This window comes from Anabrus simplex, chromosome 13, assembly GCF_040414725.1.
Source record: "Anabrus simplex isolate iqAnaSimp1 chromosome 13, ASM4041472v1, whole genome shotgun sequence".
NCBI lineage: Eukaryota > Metazoa > Arthropoda > Insecta > Orthoptera > Tettigoniidae > Anabrus > Anabrus simplex.
Window position 1 is genome coordinate 23,629,036 of NC_090277.1, and position 16,420 is coordinate 23,645,455.

Consider the following 16,420-nt stretch of genomic DNA (forward strand, 5'->3'; position numbering starts at 1 on the left):
TCCACTTCTCGACAACGCCCAATGTTGCTCAACTTCGGAGATCTCACGGGATCCGGTGCTTCAACACGGCTACGGCCGTTGGCTAGTATAGAACTAGAGTAGAACGCAAAGGCGGTTTGAAGAGGGTTGCGCAGTAACATTCGCGCGCTTTGTAGTATGACGTGTTTTCCGCTGAGCCAATAGAATCATTTCAGTAAGAGGTGCCTGTTTGTGCGGGTCACGAGTGAATGTTTCGAGTTTTATTTGTAAATATCATAATCAACGAATTTAGGGAACTATTTGCGTGTGTACGATAGATCCAGGAAGAACAAAAAGACAAGTATTCCGTCCACAGGCGAGGGAAATAGTATTTAAATTGTATTTGGTAAGCATGCAGCAGCAGGCGTTCATAGGCGGAGAAGGTGAGGAACGCCATGTTGCCACGCTTCAAAAGAAGACAGCACTCGCGTGTGGTATCGGCCTGAAAACAGTACAGAGGATAAAACAAGCTTCGGAAATAAAAATAATGCGGTGTTCCGGTCGCCAGAGAAGAACCCTTAGAGGAAGAAGCCAGTGTCGTTCCTCGATGATTTCATTAAAAATGTTCTGCGTACAACAATATTTGATATGTATAAAAACGGCGAATATCCTACGGAATCGAAACTGGACAGTCCATTTACCTTCCTTAATATCTCGAAAATTTTCCTGAACACTTTCTCGGGGTTTGATGTAAAAAATTAATTTGGACTTTCACGAAACTTTTAAGCCGACAAAAAATATAGGTCATCGCTTTGGAATTAAGGATATAACTGGATGCAAAAATGTTTACACATACATGCTGTTATGAGCAGCCACATTGGCATCACCGCACCTCATACTTCTGTCTCTCTCTGCGCAACGAAACCGCCTTCCGAGCTGCGTTCAACTCTAGTACAATTATATATATATATATATATATATATATATATATATATTGTGTCTGGGTAAAATAACGAGCCCAAATCCACTTCAAGAACAAGAAAAATAGTAGTTCGTCTTAGTTGTCCCATATGACTTATGACTTCTATCTATGTACAGTATTTAGTTGGCGTTAAGTGAATTATACCGGATGTGTATGTATATACAGCCGAGGAACAACGCACTGGTTATAAATTTATTACTTATTTCTGGTTTACTAGGTTTACTTTCGAAGTGGTTGACTTGCTATTTAATGTGCGTATTCATTTGTTGTATTGTGCATCTCGGACATATTGAGGCAGATTGTTTCTGTGGATTGTGCTGTTACCCTTAAGATTTTCTCTATCAGGTAATTGCAGTTTCTTACGTTTTACACTGTGTCTAAACCTTTGAACATGTTGCTAATAAATTTTGGAGTCTCAGTCTTCTACTTCTCTTTAAGGAACGTAATAGGAAAGCTTTATTGTTCAGTTCGGATTTGAACACGCCAAGAACAGGCGCACGTAATTCTGTTTTCCTGCCGACTGTAGGCTCTTTACATTAAATATTACCCACCTAGCGGTACCGTTCTTAGTGAGATTACATGCAATTTTGTTCTAACGTGGTACCAAATTGATTCTGAATAGCCTGCTCATGCGCAGTAGTATACATGTAGTTCCAACAGAAATTCAGAACTGGTTCTGAACTACGAGTTCCGAAATGCTGTTCTATGTACATTTAGAACCATTTCGGAGTCGAGTCATTCAATACCAGGGGCTGCGTTTTCTATACATGCACGTATAATTCGACCAGTTAGTGATGCCAGTACATATAGTACTTCTCATCTGATTAGTGAGGTCATCCATCATCCGGCATTAAAGGTTTATTTTTAACAATTCGTAGATGGTGTTCAGACGGTTCACAATTGCCATTTACTAATTCCATTTACAAACACTTCTGGAAGCATTCGAATTCGCGTATACTCATTAAGATAATTTTGAAGGAATTCCGTACCCAGTTCAGAACTGTTGGAACAAAGTAGTTCATAGCCAGTTCGGAACGGTTTCTTGTAACGAAGGAGCTCATAAGTAGCTCGGAATGGTTTGTTGTTGTTTTTTTTTTTTTTTTTTTTTTTTTTTACGTCGCACCGACACAGATAGGTCTTATGGCGACGATGGGACAGGAAAGGGCTAGGAGTGGGAGGGATGTGGCCGTGGCCTTAATTAAGGTACAGCTCCGGCATTTGCCTGGTGTGAAAATGGGAAACCACGGAAAACCATCTTTAGGGCTGCCGATAGTGGGGTTCGAACCTACTATATCCCGAATACTGGATACTGGCCGCACTTAAGCGACTGCAACTATCGAGCTTGGTAATGGTTTATTGTAACAGACATACAGTATATATTGTAACGTGATGAATAATGTTTTTAACTTTTTGGATAAATTTACCAATGAGTACCTGGTTATCCTCTTATCAAATAATTAGTTTCATCAATGAGGAATCTGGCAAAACTGCTACTGAATTCAACATATTGTGTGTAGCTCTTAAAGGGGCTGCTGACCCATGTGAGGACTCTGCATTGAGAGAACAACTATGCTTATAAAAATTTATAAGGCACAGAGTTTACACACAGTTGTCATTAACAGCCAGGATGATTTACATAGTTTATAAGTGTGATGCATAAGACTGGGCTCCCCATTTACTACCCAAATGTTTGTGGATTGAAAACAAAACTGTATGAACTATATCAGAACATTCCTAATAGTGAATTTCAAATGTATATTTTAAATGAATCACCTCTGGACTCTAGTCTAGTCTTTATATTGAGCAGTACAGAATGTTCATAGCCAGTAGAGCTGGCAGAGGGACAGGGTGGGGCGGTTGTATTTCCACAGTTGTTAAAAGCAGATCATTTGCCCTGCAAGTTGAGCAAGAAATAGTAGTTTTGAAGGTTTGGTTGTAGAATTTCTTCTTTTTTGTTATTATTGGCTTTACATCATACTGACACAGATAGGACGTATGGTAATTATGGGGTAGGAAAGGGCTAGGAGTGGGTAGGTAGTGGCCTTGGCAGCTCTAAAGACAGTTTCCTGTGCCTTCCCATTTGCACACCAGGCAAATGCTGGGACTGTACCTTACTCAAGGCCACGGTCACTTTCTTCCCGCTCTTAGCCATAATGCCATATGTCCTGTCTGTGCCAGTGTGATGTAAAACAAACTGTAAGAAGAAGTCATTTGTTCTATAGAGGACAAGATATAACGAACAAATTAGAGTACACCTACAGCGTAGCATAGGATAGGATTATATGGGATGTACATCAAACCAGTCATTAGAATCCTAGTGTACTGGGCGATACGTAAGTTCCATAGCAACAGGCTTTTCACAAGGGGTGTGCAAAGTAATCCCAATCTGTGGGTGTGGGATGTTCTTTCAGATAAATTGTTTACCCCTGGGGTTCAGTTCCTGGCTATAACTGGAGGTCCTGTGGCTATGAGCACAATATCAACAGTCATCTAAACCTACAGGTTTGACTACAAACAGCAATAATAGTGTTGGTTGCTCGTGTTTCAGTGCAAGGTCTGTGGAAGTAATCTACATCCCAAAACCATCTACATCAGCAAACACTATTTAAAATGGAGTTGGAAGTAAAAATCAAAGAGGAACCAATCTGCTTTGAGGAAACATCAAATAGTTCATGCGTAAGTATCATTCCAGATTACTTAATAGTGATTACAATTAAACCCTTAGCTGTCATCTGAGTTTGACTGATTACATAACTCTACTTTTATCTGTTGATCAGGAAATGTGTGAATATATTGCTGTCTATTGCTAAGGCATATATGTATTTGTATACTAATCTCAAATTGACTAGATATTTTTTAATTTTTACATAAATGCAGAATTTACAGGTATGCATCTTTTATTTTGCACAGCATATCTGAAAGCTGAATTCATTCGTTAGGCTTTGAGGAAGGAGGGAGTTTCTCTTCATCTCCCTTTGCTTTGTAACTCTTGTCAGGAAAAATAGCAGTCTGAGTGGCTCAGGTTGTGGAGGGCTGGCCTTCTTGTTTCAAGTTGGCATATTAAATCCTTTATCACCCTCATGATATTAAAGATGCTCAAATACATCAGCCTCTTGCGGGTACAGTGTCCGTCATCTTGGCGTTTCGAAATCGATAAAGCTAGTTTGCATGATACGGAGTCAATAATGATAACAAATTATAAGTTACAAATGTCATTATGGTCCATATTGACAATTAATTACTGTCAAAGGGTAAATAGTGTTGGTGTCAGTAATGAGTGCACATAAATTACAAGGAACATGGGGCATTCACTTCTCACTGAATTAAAACAATAGATCATTACATCTGATGGAAAGGCCACTTATTCAAGTTGTGAATGTCCCTTTCAAAGCCATATATAAACTGTTTACTGTATGAGTTGGCCATGCGGCTAGGGGTGTACAGCTGTGAGCTTGCATCTGGGCGATAATGGGTTCGAACCTCACTGTCCACAGCCCTGAAGATGGTTTTACATGGTTTCTCGTTTTCACAACAGACAAATGCTGTGGCTGTACATTAATTAAGGCCACAGTCGCTTTCTTCCCATTCCTAGGCCTTTCGTATCCCATCCCCACCATGCGACATATCTGTGTCCATGTGATGTAAAGCAAGTTTAAAGGAAAAATTAAAAAAAATACATAAATTGTTACTCATGTATTCTGTTCAACAAAACACAATTTGTAGATCAAAAGGGGCTACTATACAGACAATTAATATCAGCTCCAAGATCAAGTCAAGACTCAAGAATACTTGGTTATTATAATGATATTGGCCGAGTCCAACACCACTCACAACAGTTTTAATGTGTTATTTTTGTTTCAATTTTAAATGTGTAGTCGGACATTTCATCACTGTTCTAGATTTAGATTTTACTTAAGATATACCAATTTCTAATTTTTTTTTTGCTAGGGGCTTTACGTCGCACCGACACAGATAGGTCTTATGGCGACGATGGGATAGGAAAGGCCTAGGAGTTGGAAGGAAGCGGCCGTGGCCTTAATTAAGGTACAGCCCCAGCATTTGCCTGGTGTGAAAATGGGAAACCACGGAAAACCATCTTCAGGGCTGCCGATAGTGGGATTCGAACCTACTATCTCCCGGATGCAAGCTCACAGCCGCGCGCCTCTACGGGCATGGCCAACTTGCCCGATTCTAATTTTTTTTTTTTACTGGTGGTTATATATATACATGTATTTCAAATTTGATTAAGGCTGAAGATGACCTAATGTAGCAGGGTCAAAACGAGTACCAATTATATAATATATTACAGTAATCTAATGGTACTGAATAGGTGACGGAACTTTCTCTACCCTTTAATAATGATAACAACTTGAGAGTGAGTTTTTTTTCCAGAAACCATGACCTGCTATATTGTAAATGTGATATTAACATTTTAATATTGTAATAATGTTATATAATGTTATATTGTCAGGAGATGGAAAACATGACATAGGTCTTTTTTTTACTATTTAATTTAGCACATGAAAAGGATACCACATGTTGATATACCAGTGGTATTTACAGAGTTGTGCATTATAGTGGAGTCATGTTATTTTTGAATGTTACGGAAGATTGATATGGTGAAACGTGAAATGCTGGGAGTTTATATGTGATGTTTGCTTAGGAAATAGGTGAAGAGACTATGGTAGAGTAGGATATTCCCTTGCAAAGAGGGTTCATTCTTTCATGGTGTGGTAAGATATTTGTTTTGTTTTCTTTGGGCTGTCACACAGTAGTGAAGTAATTATGTTTATTCTGTGAAGGGGTGATCTAAAGCAGCCTTGGTTTATAAAAATTTGCTTGTGGATGTAATTATGCACAAAATATAAAGAATATCAATGGGAGATACTTGGAATGAATAGTTTAGTCTGAGTAGCATTCTGTGAGGATATGTATGTTTCAATCTAGATTTTCGTGTAATATTTTTCCAGTAAAAGCCTCCATACCTCGGGCAGCAGTATGCTGGCCTCTCATCGCTGGGTTCTATGGTACAAATTTCAGTCAATCTACATAAGATTTTAAGATTGTTACTGGACAAAGTACAGGCTGGACAAGCTCTTCTCTAAGTACTCCGGCCTTTCCTGTAATATTTCAATCCAATATAATTTAATTTCATCTGTCATTATTTAATAATTGCCGCAGAGGAGGGCAACAGGCTTTGGCAGCCAGCACAGTTCCTCTCCTCGCCACTAGATGCCAGCATCTTTCATTTCATTTGTGGCCCAGTTGAACGACTGGCAACAGCCTATGTATTTTTATTGTTTCAGTAAATTCCTGCATCTTGTCTTTGGTATTGTACAATAAGAAATGATACGTAGATAGCTGGGTGCAGTTTTAGCTTTGTGGTCTCTGCTTTCTTCCCTCAAAGTCTCTCTTGCCCTTTGAGCCTCTGAATGTTGAGGTTATTTACATGAATGGTTTTATTTCTGATTGTAAGAGCAAGCAGATGCATTGTGTGTCTGTTTGAGATGACAGTTAAGGCTGGTTGGGAGTCTACAGGGATAGTGGGAGCAGTCACTTGATGGGCTGTCTTGAATCTAATCCATGACCATCAATGGATGAAAGAATAAGCATTGGAAGGATACAGTCAGTTGTCAAATAAACTCATAAGGACAGTGAGGGAGAAAGGGGAACACATGATAGGGGAGTTTATCGATCCCAGTTCTTCTGCATCTTCTCAGTCCCCGACGAGTTCTTTCCAGCTTCAGCATGAAGGAGGGCATTAATACTCATTCAGGGGCTATCTTGACAGAACTTCAGTCTTGAAGCAGCAAGCAAGATAAATAGGGAGGAAGGATAAGATAAAGATAAAATAGAGGAGGAAATTTTTTTAGAAACGGGACAAACACAAAAGGTGCAATAGTCATTGGAGAGGAACAAACAAGTGTCACGTGAAAACGAACTCATAATAGGATGAGCATAATTACAGTTTAGTGTGGGAAGAGGGTGCAGCATGAAGAGGAGATGAGAATGAATACAAAAACACAAAAGGATGATGACAATTTCCATGTTTCATACACTGCCAAAGGCATTTTCCATGCCAATAACAACTCTACATCCCTCTCTTCTGAGCCCCAACAGGCTGGTTTGTGCTTCCCAGCTTGATCAGGAAGGAAGACATCAGCACTCACTGTGGGTCCACCTTTACATTTCTTCACTCTTGATGCGGATAAGGAGAATGGCAGAAAAATACAAGAAAACAGGGAAACATAAGATAAAGATAAAATGTAGTTTGTTAAAAATAAGGAATACAGGAAAATATTCGAGAAGTGATAACTTGTTGAACAGGGTCATCCAGAAGCTGTGTCTTTATTTCATTATGTAGTCATCAATAGTACCTAGTGCGGACTTGTATAGTGCCTGTACTGCATCCTCGACCTCATGTTTCCACCTTTGTAGCTCAAGTTCAGTTACTTGATATTACTTTTCTAGTGATCTATCATTGTTCATGCCAGGCTGATTGACTCAATTTCAATTCTGGCTCAGTCTAGTGGTATTTGAAGGCATCATCCTGGTGTCAGTAGTTTACACATCTTTTCATTTATTTATTTTGGTACATTGACCTGTTTTCCCATGATATCTATCTCTGGCAACCATCTAGGAACAAAACATTTTGTTGGTAGTAAAGGAAGAAAACAGGCATAGTTAATTTTTTTTTATTTCACAGTAAGAAGTTTTAATTGATTTTTCATATTCTTTCTTCATTTATTAGTTTCACACAGTGTCATCCCTTATGCTAAAGCATTATTTTGCACCACCCCTGTACCACTGCTAAGATGTTACCCCTCACTGCTTCTATGTGTGAACAACATATTTAGAGGCAGTACAAGGCAGGAGAAGCAAAACAGAGCCTATCAAAACATAAGAAGTTTATCACATGATAAACATGAGAAGCAAGAAACTCACAAGTACAAGGAACATCATGTAACCTTTTGAAGGTAACTGAACTCCAGAAATACCCTTCTGAAGTGATGATGAAAACAGGCCCATTCCCTGGAGTATAAAGAGGGTGTGAACAAGAAGACAAAATGAAATGTAAGGTGTGAATAACAATGCAAAATGGAACGTAATAAGTTTTGTACATTTGCCTGAAAAGAAGATTTGAGATCACCCATTATGGTTAACAGTAGCTTTTTTAAATGAAAATAATTTGAATACTGCACTTGAAATGGTAAATCATGACATAATTCATGATAAGTATGATGAAGATAATGAATTTCCTTTAAATCAAGATAGTGATTAGGTATCCCTTGACAGTTGAATTTTAACATAATTCACAACTACCGGGCGAGTTGGCCGTGCGTGTAGAGGCGCGCGGCTGTGAGCTTGCATCTGGGAGATAGTAGGTTCGAATCCCACTATCGGCAGCCCTGAAAATGGTTTTCCGTGGTTTCCCATTTTCACACCAGGCAAATGCTGGGGCTGTACCTTGATTAAGGCCACGGCCGCTTCCTTCCAACTCCTAGGCCTTTCCTATCCCATCGTCGCCATAAGACCTATCTGTGTCGGCGCGACGTAAAGACCCTAGCAAAAAAAAATCACAACTCATGGTTAGAATGTGATGAATATTAAAATGGAGAATTCTTAATAAGCTCCCAGGTTGCTGAAACGAAGAATAAGGCACAAATAAATAAAAATATTATTTAGTACAAAAATATTTATAGTTGAATAATATCAGCAAGAGAAGCTCACAAAATCTAAATCCTGAAAAACTTCCAACATTTCCCACAACTAAGGAAATAAATTTTTGCCCACCATCACAGACACATCATTTCATTCTCATCATGCCGCGCAGGCCGCCTACGGGCGTCAAATCGGAAGACCTGCATCTGGCGAGCCGAACTTGTCCTCAGACACTCCCAGCACTAAAAGCCATATGCTATTTCATTTATTTCAACAATCTATATCCAGTAAACAAAGGGCAATCCACAAAAATAAACATAAACAAACATATCCAATAACAGTGAGAAGACAGATACATATTAAACACAGCCCCCAAAGAAAAGAAGGGCAGACATGGTAAGGAGAAGCATTAGCTGAATGCAAGAAAATCATAAGAACATAGTATTAATGGAGATTCAGAATGACTGATAAGCGTTACATGGAATTTATTAACTTAATATATAATTTCATTACTTAAGCAGGCACAGAAAATGAGGTCACTAGGGACAGAAGTGGGCACATGGTAAGAACTTCCCTCATGCACGAAATAAATTGAATGTAACCTTTATAATACAGTTCCAGATCGAATTGGTTAAGCTTTCTGTATTTATTTTCATAAGAATTATTGTATTTTTAAACTATTTTAATTACAAATTTAGGGAATTCTGCATTGTTTAATCAGTATCACAAACATCTCTTTCATTGGTGACTCTTTTATGCATCTGCCAATTTGAGATTGGTATAATGCACAATTAGCTTTGTAGTTTCTGCAGGGAAAAATAAATGCCATGCTTCCTTTGTGGAATGTTCATTTCATGCTTTCCATCTGGCACTCGGTAGATGTCTCACAAGTTGTTCTTATGTTGGACAGACTGGAAGGAGCTTTAATATTAGATACTCAGAACATGTTAATGCCCTTAAATACAGTCGAGTTTTGGCTGTGGGACAGCATATACATGACTATGATCACAAATTGACGGACATAAAACAAGATGTGGAAATTCTCAAAGTCATAAACAAAGGACCGCTCCTGAACATTACAGAACCTGCTTCATACACATAGATCAATAATTTATCCTAAATAATAATATTGATGACATTTCTGAAAAGCCATATATCCTGTTAGGCCTTCTAATTCCTATTTTTATGAACATCAAACAAAAAAGTCAGAATTCAAGTTATTCTATTCACGGCACCTTCCCTCAGCAGCCACCTGTTTTCCCACATCCTTCAGCCCTGCCTTAAACCCCTTCCCTTTTGCCCTCCCTTCCTTTCCCTGCCCTCTCCTCTCTCCTTGGCCAGCCCTTTCCCTTTCTGTGTTCCCTTTGAATCTCATGATCCTATCTCAACTCCTCCCCATTAGTAAGGCACACAGTAGGCCACACACCACATGCTGTAACCTAAGGTAAGTCTCATATAACTTATGCCATTTGATTTGCACTCTCTCTCCTTTTAGTTCATTAATTTTGACTATCATTTACTTAGGTCAACTTCATGGACACCGCATTGAATTGCGAATTTCTAACAACTGCATTCTATGAACTACCAGCTATTAATCATATTTTCATGTGCTATTTTTGACAATCTCCATTAGCACTTTTCAAGATATTTTAACAAGAAGCACTAACATATTAACGTGATGCTATGCATCCGAGGATTTTAGAGTCTGATTTTACGTGTTTTGCACATAGTTCATCCTTTTATTACCTTTTGATGTCATTTGTGTTAGTGCATTTGTTTTAGTCATTAGATGTATTTGTACAGTTTTATATTATTGCTGATGATGGGCAGCCAAGGCCGAAAGTGGTTCCAAACAAGGTTCAAATGTAATATAAACATTGCATAATATAGTATTGAAAAGGTGAACCACTAAAACATGAGTTTAATTATTATTGTAGTATTATGTGTCGTGTTTCTGCAGTGTACTTCCCATGTGGTTCCTCCGTCTTTCCCTGTGTAGAGGGTCTGTTTTGTACAGCTTGGTCAGAATTTGTAACAACCGGTTCAGTTTCAATTCCAGAAAACTTTGCTTCATTCGTTCAACATTATAACAGCAAATGTCAATTACATACACCAGCTTCCTCCTTCTTGTTCATCTAATTTTCCACTTGATCTATCCATTGTAACAGTTTCTGGGCATTCTCAACAACCATACTTCAGTATTTTCAAATATAGTCAATATATTTACATAATTCAACAACTCTGGAAATACTAATGTAACAAGCTGCAAGGTGAGGGAAAAATCTGACTGAACAGCAAGGTTGACAAGTACTCGCAACAAACCTTCACCAACATGCAGAAGATAAGAAACTTGGAATACCTAGGAGAGACACGGTGTGCTATATCATATATGCCCCAAATATCAATTATATAATATGTTGTAATATTTTGCAGTTCATATTCGAAGGGAGTCATGATGCGACCTAGAAGTTGCGTAATGCAGTATTCCGTCATCGGGTGACATCAGTAATAGCTTCTTATCTAAGCATAGCAACAGTGAAAATGTCGTGTACTCCGTATGAGTCACCCGGGGATGCACGAGAGTGTTTGAGAGCGGCCGATTATAAAAGGACCAATCACGGCCCTGGAAGCGATATGGCAGAATGAAGGGATTTACAAAACAAATTAAGTCAGTCTTACCAACTTCTAAATTTATAGTGCTGTACTACTCTTTATTTTATCAGGCAATTTGTTATAAAGCTAGACTCCACGGTTTTAATATAAAATAGAAGCCAGTTAAACATTAAAAGAACTACCTGTAGACAGTTGCAATACTTAATTTGAATTAATAAAGTAATCAACATATTTTTATTGAATCAGCGCTTTGTAGAGTAGTGGGTGAGCAGTAACGTCATCACGCCAGTGGAATCCCCTAAGACATGACTAATACCGGGAGCTTGGTGTATTTAGCAGCCTCTGGTAATGAAAAGTCACTTTGCTTTTGAAGTGTGAACCGCGCGGGTCGGTGTTTTTGATATGAAGCCAGTGGTATAGGAAAGTAACTTTTTTTTAAGTGACCAGTGTGAACATATGAGTAGTAAATTTGTGAAGCTGAAACGTTTTCCTTTCTGAAAATATGCATTACATGAATGCAAGTGTTAGATTGCAGTTACGAGTGTGCATAGTATATTAACAGAGCAATTACCTTTGCTATATAAATAATATCAGGTATCACGTATGTCAAAGTGCGGTGGTGACACGGGATTATATCAATAAAACGATAGTTACTGTCGAAATTTCCGTACCCGTGTATGCGTAATTTGCATACGATTTGTGCAAATACTGTGTCCGGTACGCGTTCGGTTTCGCGAAGAACTTGTACGAACCGTCGTCATCGTATCGGTACAATTAAATGGTGTGTGCGAAGCACTATTACATAATGATGAAGAGAGAAGAAAAGACTTGCAGAGTGTTTGATAACGCCATGCAGTTTGGTGCAATAATGGCGTAATTTGCTGGACGCTGTGGCCTGGAATCATGAAGAAACTGAGACGCTACCAGTTAAGTTCATTTTTAATTATAGGCATGCTTAGATAGAAGGAATTAGGCTAATTCGATCCTAGTGTAATGTAAATGTAAATGTCAGTCTTGTTGTGACTGAGCTATGTTGTATTTTTATAGATTAGTGTCATGTTTCAGGGAAATGCATGTTTGGAACCCTGATTTTTATATTTTACTTTATTACCTTTTTATTAGATGGGAAAGAGGGAAATGATTAGGTGTAGATGAGGATATATATGTCTAAAGGTAACTGTGAATTCCATTTTGGTACAAGATGTAGACTCTTTTAGTATGAAGGCTACACAGCGTAAAGTTTGGTCTGGGAATAAAATTTAGCAAGGTATTTTTTTCCTGCATGTAGCACGTTTATAGGAATACATGGCAGTGATGACCAATGTATACGTGCACCGTCGAACTAATATCTTCTAGATCCGCAGAGAGAACTAGCTAATTGGTATTGAGTTATGTTTTTACGAGAAAAGGGCAAGATTAGCCTGTAACTGAGATTACTATGTGTGAATATCGGAAAGATATAATGGTGTCAGCTGCATGGAAAGAGAGAGGTTTGATTTGCCTCAAGTGTTCATTATGATTGTGAGAATCGAACTCACGGACCCCAAAGTGTTAGGCCAGATGTGTTGAGTATCATATCTGCAAGCCGTGTTATATTGGAATATGTAGTTAAGGCCATAGGAATGTGTATGGGTCCCATTGTTTGAGTTTGAGGCCTTGTATTAATTAAATGAACAGAGAAGTGAATGGCAGCGCAATTTATGTTTTCAAACATATTAGAATTTCTCAGGCAAGATTTACCAAACCAATTAGTTAGTCTTTTCTGGCGAAGTAAGATGTTTCATAGCAGGCGCATAGAAGTGTTCCGTGATTTATATTACAGCGTGCTAGTGAAAGATCAACAGACGGAAAGCTGAGCCTGGAGTTCGGCGTTCTTTTTATATGAAGGAGTCTAGTATCTTATTGTTTATATTTCAGATATTGAATACACAGATGATATTATTTTTTTTATTGCATGTCATTACAGGTTTCTCCGAGAGTGTTTTTTTTTGTATTAATTTGTGTTACTTGGATTGTTGTTGGTTATGTCATGGCCAGCGTTGAAAAGATTTGTTCTTAAATATGAGTCCGAAACTCATTCTATTGGGAAGCAGGCTTCTAAGCCATCCAATTTATAACAGAACGGTCTGTTAAGTAAATTCAGTGTAGATGTAAGCTAAGGTCCCTGAAATATTGATTTGATGATAAGTGATGTATATATATAGTTTTATTATGGATCGGATTTAGCATAATTTTATTCTGTCGCGGTATGTCCTGTAATTATAATTTAAATGATATCCGTCAGGATGCGTTAAAATGAATTTAACTGCGTAGGTCGAAGCGAAGTGTGAATTTCTTCCCCAGGTCGTTGCGTTTATTTTGTAAATGTTTTCATTTTGAAACGGGACATTGCCCGTCCTTTGTAAATTGTTGTAAATTTATGTTAATTATGTGCTCGGCACATATTAATTTTTTTGGCATTTATTTGAGCCATATCTATATATATAAAAGCAAGTCGGGCTGGAGCGATGTATATATAAATATTTAAAAATGAAAAAAGACGTGAATTAATGAGGCACTTCCAGAAATCTCAGAAATTTGAAACTTGGTACGAGGGAAACTGATGACCCCAAGATCCCTAGAAAAATCCGAAATTCTCAAAATTCCCTGAAGGGGGCACGCTGGGGGGCTCAAATTTTGGGCTCAGCATAAGAACACAGTCGTATAGTACATCCAAAACGATAACCTATAGGTTTCGTGGGCTTAAAAATTTTCGGGAATTTCCTCATTTTTATCCCCTATCCCCCCAAATCAAGATGGCGGCACAACCTGCCAGACGAGGTAGACAATTGAAATTTGGTGAATATATAGCTTTTGGTCCCTAACCGACTGGAAAATTCCAAGATGTTCAAATTTTTCACTTTTTACCCCCAAAGATATCGAAATATGTAGACAATTTTAATGACTGTGCAGACATTCCTTTTGAGCTATTTTTTGGCTAAACGGTAAGTCGTATCACAAAACGGATGGCACAATGTCACTTCAATTCGGAGTGATCTACAACTTTGGTCCTGTGACATTTTGTCGTATCTCTCTCCCTTATACGTTAAATGTGGCCGTATTTCTGGATTGTTCGTAAATTTGGTGATTTTTACAAGTAAATTTCAATATTTGACACACTTATAAGAATGATAGGATGATCGCGCTAGGTGTGCACATTGGCACCATTAAGGGACATATGTGTACCAAATTTCATGATTCTAGCTTATACATAAGTAGGCAAATTGTAATGTAAAATGTTAAAAATGCACCCAAATTTCACCCTATCCAATATTTGAACTCAATTTACCCCCTTAATATGGGAGATACGAGGATATGGTTTAGAAACAAACATTTAGAGCGATAAATGGGGCGTCTGATGGCGCAAACCGTTTCTTAATATCATAAACCGTTTAGGAGATATGAATCTCGAAGTGGAAGTCTGCACTTTTCAACGTGCTCATGCTTATCCGTCATCTATATATATAAAAGCAAGTCGGGCTGGAGCGATGTATATATAAATATTTAAAAATGAAAAAAGACGTGAATTAATGAGGCACTTCCAGAAATCTCAGAAATTTGAAACTTGGTACGAGGGAAACTAATGACCCCAAGATCCCTAGAAAAATCCGAAATTCTCAAAATTCCTAGAAGGGGGCACGCTGGGGGGGCTCAAATTTTGGGCTCAGCATAAGAACACAGTCGTATAGTATATCCAAAACGATAACCTATAGGTTTCGTGGGCTTAAAAATTTTCGGGAATTTCCTCATTTTTATCCCCTATCCCCCCAAATCAAGATGGCGGCACAACCTGCCAGACGAGGTAGACAATTGAAATTTGGTGAATATATAGGTTTTGGTCCCTAACCGACGGGAAAATTCCAAGATGTTCAAATTTTTCACTTTTTACCCCCAAAGATATCGAAATGACTGTGCAGACATTCCTTTTGAGCTATTTTTTGGCTAAACGGTATGTCGTATCACAAAACGGATGGCACAGTGTCCCTTCAATTCGGAGTGATCTACAACTTTGGTCCTGTGACATTTTGTCGTCTCTCTCTCCCTTATACGTTAAATGTGGCCGTATTTCTGGATTGTTCGTAAATTTGGTGATTTTTACAAGTAAATTTCAATGTTTGACACACTTATAAGAATGGTAGGATGATCGCGCTAGGTGTGCACATTGGCACCATTAAGGGACATATGTGTACTAAATTTCATGAATCTAGCTTATACATAAGTAGGCAAATTGTAATGTAAAATGTTAAAAATGCACCCAAATTTCACCCTATCCAATATTTGAACTCAATTTACCCCCTTAATATGGGAGATACGAGGATATAGTTTAGAAACAAACATTTAGAGCGATAAATGAGGCGTCTGATGGCGCAAACCGTTTCTTAATATCATAAACCGTTTAGGAGATATGAATCTCGAAGTGGAAGTCTGCACTTTTCAACGTGCTCATGCTTATCCGTCATCTATATATATAAAAGCAAGTCGGGCTGGAGCGATGTATATATAAACATTTAAAAATGAAAAAAGACGTGAATTAATGAGGCACTTCCAGAAATCTCAGAAATTTGAAACTTGGTACGAGGGAAACTGATGACCCCAAGATCCCTAGAAAAATCCGAAATTCTCAAAATTCCCTGAAGGGGGCACGCTGGGGGGCTCAAATTTTGGGCTCAGCATAGGAACACAGTCGTATAGTATATCCAAAACGATAACCTATAGGTTTCGTGGGCTTAAAAATTTTCGGGAATTTCCTCATTTTTATCCCCTATCCCCCCAAATCAAGATGGCGGCACAACCTGCCAGACGAGGTAGACAATTGAAATTTCGTGAATATATAGCTTTTGGTCCCTAACCGACGGGAAAATTCCAAGATGTTCAAATTTTTCACTTTTTACCCCCAAAGATATCGAAATATGGAGGCAATTTTAATGACTGTGCAGACATTCCTTTTGAGCTATTTTTTGGCTAAACGGTAAGTCGTATCACAAAACGGATGGCACAATGTCACTTCAATTCGGAGTGATCTACAACTTTGGTCCTGTGACATTTTGTCGTATCTCTCTCCCTTATACGTTAAATGTGGCCGTATTTCTGGATTGTTCGTAAATTTGGTGATTTTTACAAGTAAATTTCAATGTTTGACACACTTATAAGAATGATAGGATGATC

The 16,420-nt window shown here is 38.2% G+C and overlaps 1 protein-coding gene across 2 annotated transcripts in view; it reads left to right on the forward strand.

Annotated features, from left to right (window-relative positions):
- The first annotated feature begins 1,223 nt into the window (after nt 1-1,223).
- The window catches only part of LOC136884706 (zinc finger protein 85), a 417,693-nt gene continuing 402,496 nt past the window's right edge, over nt 1,224-16,420 (forward strand). For both annotated transcript variants that reach the window (XR_010861415.2, XM_067156988.2), the window contains exons 1-2: nt 1,224-1,285; nt 3,489-3,616. Coding sequence is in view for 1 of the 2 variants with exons in the window: in XM_067156988.2 (XP_067013089.2) it covers nt 3,551-3,616 (66 nt within the window). In the remaining variant the exon portion in view is untranslated. The remainder of the gene's footprint in view (nt 1,286-3,488; nt 3,617-16,420) is intronic.